Below are 12,079 nucleotides of genomic sequence, written 5' to 3' on the forward strand. Positions count from 1 at the left end.
CATTAGGACTCGTTGGTGACATTAGAAACTGCTGAAACAGGGATTTGAGGAAGTTTGGTCACTGTGTAGTGGATTTGACCTAGTACGATGTTGTACAATGAAAAGAGAGGAGGGATAAGAACAGATCCCTGGGGCATCCCTGCTGCCAGGTCATGAGATCTGGACACTCGTCCTTGCTATGATTCTCTGAAGGATCTTCCTGCGAAGTCAGACGTGAACCACAAGAGGACAGATCCTGAAATACCAAGCTCTGAGAGTGTGGTGTCAAAGGGAGCGGACATGACTCAGCAGTATGAGGACTGAGGATATATATAGACTTTATTACAGGCTCATGGCCCACATGGTAGGAACAATACAACACATAAGAGAATAAAAAAATAAAAGAATAAAATACAAATGCATATATAGAGAGACAAATATAAAATACAGTTTACAGTTCAAGAGAGACACTCATTCCACCGTCCTCTAATGGTGGACGTGTACCTGACAGAGCTACGGCTGGGGTCCGTCTGTTCTGGCTATTTTCTTTAATATAGCCACAGCCCCAGCCTTAGATGAGTGGTTTTAACGCACCTTGGTTGTAGATCCAGATCCACCATGCAGCCAGTCATTGTGTAAAAAATAAACTCAAAAAATACCCTACAAAAGTTTTTAAGCCAGCAAAAAGTGTATGTTCTTTTTTATGAAAAAAGAAAGAAAATGTATGGGAATACTATGGTGAGGTTCTATGGTAAGTTGTGGTTAAAAAACTGTGTTTTGCTTCTCAACTAAGGCTCAGACTCCATTGTCTGACAAACATTTTCCACTTCCCTTTGTCAACTGGCACCACACCCACAATTACCATGGGTGTGGCCAAGCTGTCACTCAGTGGCCAGACTGCCAATCAGTAGCCAAACTGCCGAAAGAAATCAATAAACTAGAACCAAAAATATGGGAAGTGGTGAAATCATAAATATTCCTTTAACAAAAACATAAATGCTGTTTTGGCTCCTACATTTCCGGCCCCTAATTGTGGCTGTGATTAACAAAACAATTACACTAACTTAAATTTAGTAGGAGTCTAAACCTAAATAATCTTCTTTTTGAAATGATCACTCTCATATGAGTGATGCTTCCTGCAGCAAGCATAGCTTACTGACAGGCCGTTCTACTGTGCTTGTTTTTGTCTTCAGCAGCACTCTTCTTACGTGCCCCTTTGCATCTGGCAATGGTTTGATAACTCTGGCCATCAACCATGAGCTGCGTGGGGCAGTGTCATCCACGATGAGAACAACATCGTCGGTAGCAAGATTTCTTTTTGAAATATTCCATTTCTGGCGTTCCTGCAGCAAGGGAAGATACTCTTTGATCCATCTTCTCCAGAAAAGATCCACCAGGTATTGGATTTGCTTCCATCTTTTCCTGGAGTACAAGTCCTTCTTATCAAAGAGTCCAGGTGGCATGATTGGTTTTCCTTTAAGCTGAAGCAGATGGTTTGGTGTGAGAGCTTCCAAGTCATTATGATCATCTGACACAGTTGTTATTGGACGGTCATTGAGAATTGCTTCCACTTCACAAAGTGCCGTCTGTAAGCCTTCATCATCCAGTGCTTGCTGCTTCATGACAGAGGTAAGTATATTCTTTACCTGACGAATCAAGCGCTCCCACACTCCTCCATGGTGAGAGCCAGAGGGAGGATTGAAGATCCATCTTATCCCGTCCTGAAGCAGGGTGTTTTCAATCTTGCTGTGGTTCAGCTCCTGGACAGCTTCTCTGAGTTCGCGCTCTGAGCCAACGTAATTTGTGCCGTTGTCTGACCTCATCTCCACAACTTGACCTCTTCTACAGATAAACCTGCGGATGGCGTTAATACAGGAGTCTGTATCTAACGATGAAGCCATTTCCAGATGTACGGCACGGCTGGATAAACATGTAAATATTACACCATACCTTTTTACATAGCTCCGCCCACGTTTTACTTCGATTGGCCCAAAGTAGTCTGTACCAACAAACGTAAAAGGCGGATGGTCTGGTGTAACACGACTTCGGGGCAGATCAGCCATCTTTTGCTCCCCCACTTTGGCCCTTTGTCGCCGGCAGAACATGCATTCGTTGATTACTTTTCTTGCTGCTGTGTTGGCATGTAGGACCCAATACTTCTGTCTCAGCCGAGAGAGCATATGGCATCTTCCTCCATGACCAACTCGTTCATGAACGTCTCTCAAGATTGTTTTTGCAACATGAGACTCTTTAGCTAGGATGACCGGATGCAAGAGCTCCTGTGGCATTGCTGACTTGCCTATCCTTCCTCCAACCCTTAACAATCCATCCTCCAAGAAAGGATCCAGCCTGAAGATGGTGCTGCTTCTCTCTACATGAGGGTGTCTTTTTTCCAGCGCAGATATTTCTTTTGGGAAAAATTGTCTCTGACTGTACTTGATTATTGCCTTCTCAGCCTGTGTCATGGCTCAAACCAGTCCATTTGGTCACACTCTTTTTCTTCTTCTGACATGAACTTTGTGACAGAATCTTGAAACTGAATAAATTCGTCCAGAGCTTTTTCAAGCACATCACATTTTTGCTGTATGATGCGTGGATCAGGTCGTCCAGATTCATCCTCCAAAAGAGCTTGAATCTCATTCTGTTTGCGTGTCAACACTCCCAGCTTTCCTCTACGGGAGTGAATCATTTTCACAAGAGTCATCTCCTCTTCACCAGCCTCAGCAGGCTCCTCCATGTTCTTTAATTGGTCATTCAAATCTGACATGGATACTTAGAATTCCTGCACCATGTGCACACCATTCACGATATCTGACAATTGATTCAGTAGCGCTGATCAGACGCACTGATACTTTGTCTCCATTTCCTTCCAAGATTTCAAACCACAGAAATTTCCATACACTGCAAATTATCCATGAGCCATCCAACAAACAGCAGTTTCAACAGCAGCATTTGGGACATCCAGTACCAAACAATTCCTTACTTCACATACAATGATTGCTCCAACTTGCTTCATTGCACATCCATTATTGTCTGCTTTATATCTTGTCCCAAAATCCAGTTGCCTTTGTTATATCCACTTTGTTTGGATCCCATTCATGTCCAAAGTCCAATTAGCAGTGCATGAAACTCCAGTGCAAAAGTTTTTTAACTTGATGTTCTGGCTATTTTCTTTAATATAGCCACAGCCCCAGCCTTAGATGAGTGGTTTTAACGCACCTTGGTTGTAGATCCAGATCCACCATGCAGCCAGTCATTGTGTAAAAAATAAACTCAAAAAATACCCTACAAAAGTTCTTAAGCCAGCAAAAAGTGTATGTTCTTGTTTATGAAAAAAGAAAGAAAATGTATGGGAATACTATGGTGAGGTTCTATGGTAAGTTGTGGTTAAAAAACTGTGTTTTGCTTCTCAACTAAGGCTCAGACTCCATTGTCTGACAAACATTTTCCACTTCCCTTTGTCAACTGGCACCACACCCACAATTACCATGGGTGTGGCCAAGCTGTCACTCAGTGGCCAGACTGCCAATCAGTAGCCAAACTGCCGAAAGAAATCAATAAACTAGAACCAAAAATATGGGAAGTGGTGAAATCATAAATATTCCTTTAACAAAAACATAAATGCTGTTTTGGCTCCTACACCGTCATCAGCCTAATTAGACCATTCAATGACGAGTCCAGTCGGCACATGAACTTATATGTCAGGTTCCTTAAGAGAGCCTTAAAGGTGGTGAGACCCAAGGAGCAGAGGAGCTCACTAGCTCTGGTGCTCCTAGGTTTATGTAACAGGATTCTTAGACAATCGTTGTAGGCTACTTGTAGTTTTTGAAGGCTCCCCCTTTTATAGTTCACCCACAATGGGGCTGTATATAGGGGGGTGCAGTATGTTCTAAACAGGTTTACTTTTACCTCAGTAGTACAATGATGAAATTTTCTAACCAACATATTTGCTTGTATATAAAGCATTCTCCTCTGTCTTAACATATCTTCATCATCCTCAAGGGTATCTGTAATGATGTGACCAAGATATTTTGTACTTTTAGCCACACATACTGTTTGCCCAGACAGGCGAAAGTTTGGGAATCTGAGCTCCCCATCTTCCTTAGCTCTACAGATTAAGACCATGCTCTTCTTAGCATTATACTTGATGTTAAAATCTAACCCATAGTTCGAACATATATTTAAAAGCTGTTGGAATCCACTGCTACAGGGGGAAATGATGCTAAGGTCATCTGCATACATGAAGTGATTAATTAAAGTATCACCCATCATACAGCCTGTCTTACATTCTCCCAGCTGCTTGGATAGACCATCCATATATAAGTTAAAGAGGGCGGGGCTTAAAATCCCCCCCTGACGGACGCCATTACCCACACGAAAGGGGGTGGATAATGTGCTCCCCCATCTAACTTGCGTTTGCTGGTTTGCATACCAGTAGACTAGGATGCGAATTAGCCAGTTAGGTACACCCCTAAGTTTGAGCTTATTGAAAAGCTTATAGACCAGCAGATCTGGGAGTAGTGACTCAGCAGATCTGGCAGCCCGTAGTGACTCAGTTACTGAAAGCAGAGCAGTTCCAGCTGAGTTGGTTCTGTCTACAGCCTGACTGATGTTAAACTGAGTGGGTTCTGTCTACAGCCTGACTGATGTTAAACTGAGTGGGTTCTGCCTACAGCCTGACTGATGTTAAACTGAGTGGGTTCTGCCTACAGCCTGACTGATGTTAAACTGAGTGGGTTCTGTCTACAGCCTGACTGATGTTAAACTGAGTGGGTTCTGTCTACAGCCTGACTGATGTTAAACTGAGTGGGTTCTGTCTACAGCCTGACTGATGTTAAACTGAGTGGGTTCTGTCTACAGCCTGACTGATGTTAAACTGAGTGGGTTCTGTCTACAACCTGACTAATGTGGATCATACAGGCGTTTATCATGAAGGAACCGTCAGACCCGACTGAAGACGAATCTTCCTAGAAGTGTAGACCTGAACGGGAGCAGTGAGACCGGACGGTAGTCTCCAACCTGGGCAGGGTTGAGCGGTGGTTTATTCAGCAGTGGGGTGACCCGAGCTCGCTGGAAGGCAGAGGTGAAGACAACAGACTGAAGAGAATCATTTGTACCAGTCATTTGTATCAGTCATGTGTACCAGTCATTTGTACCAGTCATGTGTACCAGTCATTTGTATCAGTCATTTGTACCAGTCATGTGTACAGTCATGTGTATCAGTCATTTGTACCAGTCATGTATATCAGTCATGTGTACCAGTCATGTGTATGAGGATGTGCTAAAAAAGGGAAACATTAAAACATGCAGGACTCTGGCTCTCGGGGACCAGGGTTGGAGAACCTGGTGTAGATCTTCTTCAGTGGTCTTCATCAATATCACGAGTGACTGAGTGAATTTGTGTTTGCAGAGGTCGGTACTGCAGTCAGAGACCAGAGTCTCCAGGATCCATCTGTCTGTCTCTGAAGAGTGACCGGTCTAAAGATTTTCCTCTAGACTTCAGTAAAGAACCTGGACCTTCAGACACAAGGTAAGACAACTGTTGTTAACGGATTGTGTGTGTGTGTGTGTGTGTGTGTGTGTGTGTGTGTGTGTGTGTGTGTGTGTGTGTGTGTGTGTGTGTGTGTGTGTGTGTGTATAGGAATATATGTATATAAGGATATCACCAATATATTAAAATTGAATTATTATATGTTAAACATGTAATAATTAAGTAAGTAATAAGTTATTTTTTAAATGTATGGATTTATGGGTTGGGTGATGAGTTGAAGCAATGTACAAATATAAATCAGTTTAAAAAACGGTAAAAAAAAGGAAGTTCTGGGAAGTTATTTGGTTGAGGAAGAGTTATGTTAAGGCAATATGGTGTTTGTTAGCTTGTTAGGTGCAAAGGTACAACCAATGGGAAAATCGGTAGCCTATTAGGTAAATGCAGCTATTTATTATTAATATCTATATTTAATTTATAATAGAGGTAACAAAGGGGCAGAGTTAAATAAGTTTTACTTCTACCTGCTCCTTTTCGGACACTGTTTTTCCCCCCCCTGTTGCTTTTTTTCTGTATGTTTTGAATTTGTTTTAAAATCTTATATTTTTTTCCTTATGTGTTCGAAATAAACCAATCAATCAATCAATCAATCAATCAATCAATCAATCAATCAATCAATCAATCAATCAATCAATCAATCAATCAAGCAAGCAAGCAAGCAAGCAAGCAAGCAAGCAATCAATCGATTCTCTTCAATGTCTGTAACTTGTTGGACATGAAACTGACAATTATTTGCATTTATTTCCCTTTATAAATATCCATCAAGACATGCAACTTGTTGAAACCAAGTAGAAATCTCACCGCAGTTTCCTGTCAGAGGCAGAAACCTCTCCCTTCGTAGGGAAAGTTCCCACTTCCTCCTGCTCTCTCTGGTTTTTGGGAAACCTTAAAAATGTGTGAAATGTATCCAGATATAAGAATTATGGTCAGCATTTTTAATGCTGATTTCCTTTTACATTAAGTGGAAGGACACACCTAGAATAGACTATAATAGAATAGAATAGTCCTTTATCGTCAGTACACCTTGTGGATTTTTGGGTCTCTACAAACAAACTGTAAATGTTAACTTTGTAAGTTTATAAAAAAGTCTGTACAAACGTCTGCCTGTACAAGAATCTCCATCTCTCAGCTCCCACGTTATTGGTGCGTACAATCTAACTTCAAAAAGTTGCACAAACTACAGTCAATAAAGACAAAAGGATGAGATTGATCCCCTCTGCTTGTGCAGGACTTGATCAATACTAGAATAGATAGAATAGACCAGCGTTAGAAGCTGAGGACATGAAGTCTCCTGTGTTTCTGAAGGCAGTTTGACAGATTGTAAAGACTTATTCAGTTTGAAAATGAGAACGATAAAGTAGAAAGATGGATTTTCTGACCCATAGTTCAGTTCAGTTATTGTGGACATTAAATGTGAGATGTTTATGAGAGAAGGATGGAACAAAAAAACTAAATCCTGAATACTTGACCAATCAGAAGAAAGTCTGTCTATTTCAGTCTGTTTTTGGTGTGATGTGTCTCCTATGGGGTTACCGGTTAAGTTCCCGGTTCCTGGTTCCTGCCTTGTTCCTACAATGTGTTTGCACAGAAGGATCAGTTGTGTGATCATTGACTGGTGAGATGTGAAGATCAGGATGTTTGGGTTTTTCAGAAGAGGAGTGAATTCTGCAGCTTCCAGGTGTCGGTCTACGAAGAGTGACGTCTCCAAAGATCTACCTGACGACTTCAACAATAAACCTGCTCCGATGAAGTAAGAAAACCATGTCCTTTGGAAGAAAAAACAACAAAACAAATACTGTGAGAACTTGTTAATGTTTGATTTTGCTCGTAAACATGGAAACATCCAATAAACCGCCCAGTGGATCATGTCGGTCCCCCCTGCAGCATAAGCCTATAGCAGCATATCTACCACCAAGCTATATTTGAGACTAACTATTATAGTCTTGTTCTATAGCTGCAACTATGACTACTGACTCTAACACACTAGAGTTTACACTACCTAGAGATTTACCAACACCAGCTAGAGGTTTACTAAACACTAACTATAGGCTTTACTAAACAGAAAGGTTTTAAGTTTAGTTTTAAAGGTGGAGGTGGTGTCAGCCTCCTTAACCCAGATTGGAAGTTGGTTCCATAGTAATGGTGCCTGATAGCAGAACGCCCGCCCTCCAAATCTACATTTAGATACTCTAGGAACTACGAGTAAACCTGCACCCTGAGAACAGAGAGCTCTGCCAGGAACATAAGGCACTATCAGGTCTTGTAAATACTGCAGAGCTGAGCCGTTTTGGGCTTTATATGCAAGTAATAACATTTTAAATTGGATTCTGAATTTTACAGGTAGCCAATGGAGCGACGCTAACACTGGAGAGACTTGGTCTCTCCTGCTAATTCCTGTCAGCACTCGTGCTGCTGCATTCTGGATCAGCTGGAGCTTATTCAGCAAATTACTTGGACATCCTGCTAACAACACATTACAGTAATCTAGTCTAGAAGATACAAACGCATGAACTAGTTTTTCTGCATCCCTCTGCGAGAGGATTTTCCTAATCTTTGCAATATTACGGAGATGGAAAAAGGCTATTTTACAAACCTGATTGACATATGGTTTAAACGACAAATCCTGATCGAAAATAACACCAAGGTTTCTCACAGTTGCACTGGAAGCCATCGCAATACCATCTAATCCCTTCCTAAGATGCTCTGGACCAAGAATGATAACCTCTGTTTTATCTGAATTTAGAAGCAAGAAATTTCCGGCCATCCGGTCCTTGATGTCCCTATCGTTTGGACGCCGGTTCTTCAGACGGAGGTCAGACCAGTCGGCTTCATCAGAATATCTGGGATCCAGAGCAAGCTCTCCACAAGGTGAGACAGTCCATCCGTTTGAAGAGTCGCCCCTAGTGGTCTGTAGAGGACCTGCAGGTCTGGATCTGGACCCTAGTGGTCTGTAGAGGACCTGCAGGTCTGGATCTGGACCCTAGTGGTCTGTAGAGGACCTGCAGGTCTGGATCTGGACCCTAGTGGTCTGTAGAGGACCTGCAGGTCTGGATCTGGACCCTAGTGGTCTGTAGAGGACCTGCAGGTCTGGATCTGGACCCTAGTGGTCTGTAGAGGACCTGCAGGTCTGGATCTGGACCCTAGTGGTCTGTAGAGGACCTGCAGGTCTGGATCTGGACCCTAGTGGTCTGTAGAGGACCTGCAGGTCTGGATCTGGACCCTAGTGGTCTGTAGAGGACCTGCAGGTCTGGATCTGGACCCTAGTGGTCTGTAGAGGACCTGCAGGTCTGGATCTGGACCCTAGTGGTCTGTAGAGGACCTGCAGGTCTGGATCTGGACCCTAGTGGTCTGTAGAGGACCTGCAGGTCTGGATCTGGACCCTAGTGGTCTGTAGAGGACCTGCAGGTCTGGATCTGGACCCTAGTGGTCTGTAGAGGACCTGCAGGTCTGGATCTGGACCCTAGTGGTCTGTAGAGGACCTGCAGGTCTGGATCTGGACCCTAGTGGTCTGTAGAGGACCTGCAGGTCTGGATCTGGACCCTAGTGGTCTGTAGAGGACCTGCAGGTCTGGATCTGGATCCTAGTGGTCTGTAGAGGACCTGCAGGTCTGGATCTGGACCCTAGTGGTCTGTAGAGGACCTGCAGGTCTGGATCTGGACCCTAGTGGTCTGTAGAGGACCTGCAGGTCTGGATCTGGACCTCCCTCTGACCTCTTCATTGTGTTTTTCAGCAGATGCCGGTCTGCAGCAGGTCCTAGATGAACATAAGACCAGTCTGAGGAGCAGATGTGAACATGTGACTGAAGGAACTGATGAACCAGGAAGTAGAACCCCCCTCAACAGGATCTACACGGAGCTCTTCATCACAGAGGGACTGAGTGAAGAGGTTGATACTCAACATGAGGTGAGGCAGCTGGAGACAGCTTCCAGGATGAAGAGCCTCCATGACGCTCCAATCAGGTGCCAGGACATCTTTAAAGCCTTACCTGACCAACGTGGAGCCATCAGAGTGGTTCTGACCAACGGCGTCGCTGGCGCTGGGAAAACCTTCTCGGTTCAGAAGTTCTCTCTGGACTGGGCCGAGGGCTGGGAGAACCAAGACGTCACCGTGGTGATTCTGCTCTCGTTCAGGGAGCTGCACCTGATCGGAGATGAGCAGCTCAGTCTTCTCAGGCTGATCCGGGTTTTCCATCCATCGTTACAGAAGCTCACTGCAGAGCAGCTGGCTGCCGGGAAACCGTTGTTCATCTTTGACGGCCTGGATGAAAGCAGACGTTCCCTGGACTTCAACAACGGTCCGGTGGTGTCTGACGTCACACAGAGCTCATCGGTCAACGTGCTGCTGACCAACCTCATCCAGGGGAACCTGCTTCCCTCAGCTCTCATCTGGATCACTTCCAGACCTGCAGCAGCCAATCAGATCCCTCACAAACACGTGGACAGGGTGACAGAAGTACGAGGCTTCACCGACGGCCAGAAGGAGGAATACTTCAGGAGGAGGTTCAGGGATGAAGAGCGGTCCAGCAGCATCGTCTCCCACATGAAGACATCCAGAACCCTCCACATCATGTGTCAACTCCCGGTCTTCTGCTGGATCACTGCTACAGTTCTGGACCACATGTTGACCACAGAGCAGAGAGGAGAGCTGCCCAAGACCCTGACTGACATGTTCTCCCACTTCCTGCTGGTCCAGACCAAGAGGAAGAAGAACAAGTACCAGGAGGGACATGAGACGAGTCCACAGGAGCTGACGGAGGCTGACAGGGACCTTCTCCTGAAGCTGGGGAGGCTGGCGTTTGAACATCTGGAGAAAGGAAACATCATGTTCTACCAAGAAGACCTGGAGCAGTGTGGTCTGGATGTCCCAGAGGCCTCGGTGTACTCAGGAGTTTGTACCCAGATCTTCAGGAGAGACTGTGAGGTCTTCCAGAAACCCGTCTACTGCTTTGTTCATCTGAGCATCCAGGAGTTCCTGGCTGCAGTCTACGTGCTCCACTGTTGGTCCACCAGGAACACGGATGTGCTGGAGAACTTCCTGGGAGGAAACTACACATACTCATCTCTGATTGACTTCCTGGGGAGGGTCATGCTGAAATCCCTGCAGAGTAAAAATGGCCACCTGGACCTGTTTGTCCGCTTCCTTCATGGTCTTTGTGTGGAGTCCAACCAGAGACTGTTAGGAGTTCTGCTGAACCAGACGGAGAACGATCCAGAAACCATCCAGAGAGTCATCAACAACCTGAAGAAGATGAGCACTTACGAAACCTCTCCTGACAGAAGCATCAACATCTTCCACTGTCTGGTGGAGATGAACGACCTCTCAGTTCATCAGCAGATCCAAGAGTTCCTGAAGTCAGAGAACAGATCAGAGCAGGAACTCTCTGAGATCCAGTGTTCAGCTCTGGCCTACATGCTGCAGATGTCGGAGGAGGTTCTGGATGAGTTGGACCTGGACAAGTACAAGACAACACCAGGGGGTCGACTGAGACTGATTCCAGCTGTGAGGAACTGCAGAAAGGCTCGGTGAGTCCAGATGGATCAATAACACCATCAGTTAGTGTAAATTAGCAGTTTAGTTCTTTAAATCTTGTCTTGATCTTCAAATGAAAACTTTTGAAATCCGATAGTTTTGTTTTTTTCCGGGTCACCTCAAGTCACCTCAACCAGAGGTTCATGTTTCAAACACTTGATCTAGTTGATGTTTCTGCTGCTCAGAGATGAATCTGTGTAACGGAGAAAGATGAAACATCAGAACCACTGGGGGGTTTTGTGGACACATGTACTTGGTCAGAGACCTTAATTCTAGTAACTCTGGTTCTGTGATCTCCTGCACCGTCCTGTAACTCCGGTGGGGGGTTACTTTCCTCACACTTTAAGAGGAGAGCAGTTGGACTTGTTATTGGTTCCTGAAGACTTTTCTCCCTCATCCAAGAGTCGACACAGATATGAAGGCTTGAAATCCCATGATCCTCCATAAACTGCTGGTCGTACCAGACCGAGACTCTAGATGGAAAAGCTCTGAATGTGACGAGTGCAGCTTCATTGATTATGAATGAAAGTTTGTCTGAGACAGAAGGGGACAGGTGTTTGTGTTGTTGCTGTAGAGGAGAGCAGCATGAAGACGTTTACAGCTTCATACGAGAACTGACGTCTGGATATCAGAGCAGAACAGCACAATTCAGTCTCCTTCATCAATCTCTGATCAATAATGAAGTCTCTGTGAGAGCAAAGTCTCCTTTAACAGACCTGAACACAAAATACAAGAAAACTAGTCCAGGAGTCAGAAAAACACTGAATACAGCTTAAAAGCTTGAACCTCTTTCATTCAAGATGCTCAGAGTGAAAAATGTCCAAGAATAAATGAGTTCATGTCCTAAATCCGATGTTTTCAGATGACTCTGACAGACGTAGACGTTAATGAAGCCGGTTCCCTCCTTCATCTGCAGATCCAGACAAAGTCTGCAGATGTTAACAGATGTTCAGTCTGGCTTTAAATCACACTTTATTACAACTGACATCATGTTTTCTCTCATCACAGATTTGGTGGTTGGAA

The 12,079-nt window shown here is 44.5% G+C and overlaps 1 protein-coding gene across 1 annotated transcript; it reads left to right on the forward strand.

Annotated features, from left to right (window-relative positions):
* Nucleotides 1-8,301: 8,301 nt before the first annotated feature.
* Nucleotides 8,302-11,053, forward strand: LOC133449289 (protein NLRC3-like). The gene is made up of 2 exons (XM_061728428.1): nt 8,302-8,395; nt 9,261-11,053. The coding sequence occupies exons 1-2, from the start codon at nt 8,302-8,304 to the stop codon at nt 11,051-11,053; spliced, it is 1,887 nt and encodes a 628-aa protein (XP_061584412.1).
* Nucleotides 11,054-12,079: the final 1,026 nt, after the last annotated feature.

The sequence above is a fragment of the Cololabis saira genome, chromosome 1 (assembly GCF_033807715.1).
Source record: "Cololabis saira isolate AMF1-May2022 chromosome 1, fColSai1.1, whole genome shotgun sequence".
Taxonomy (NCBI): domain Eukaryota; kingdom Metazoa; phylum Chordata; class Actinopteri; order Beloniformes; family Belonidae; genus Cololabis; species Cololabis saira.

What these genes read in the sequence shown, in the direction of transcription:
- LOC133449289 (XM_061728428.1), top strand. Translation starts at nt 8,302, where the DNA reads ATGTCCCTATCGTTTGGACGCCGGTTCTTCAGACGGAGGTCAGACCAG. An exon ending in CAGAGCAAGCTCTCCACAAG is followed by an intron (nt 8,396 to 9,260) that starts GTGAGACAGTCC and finishes GTTTTTCAGCAG; the next exon opens with ATGCCGGTCTGCAGCAGGTC.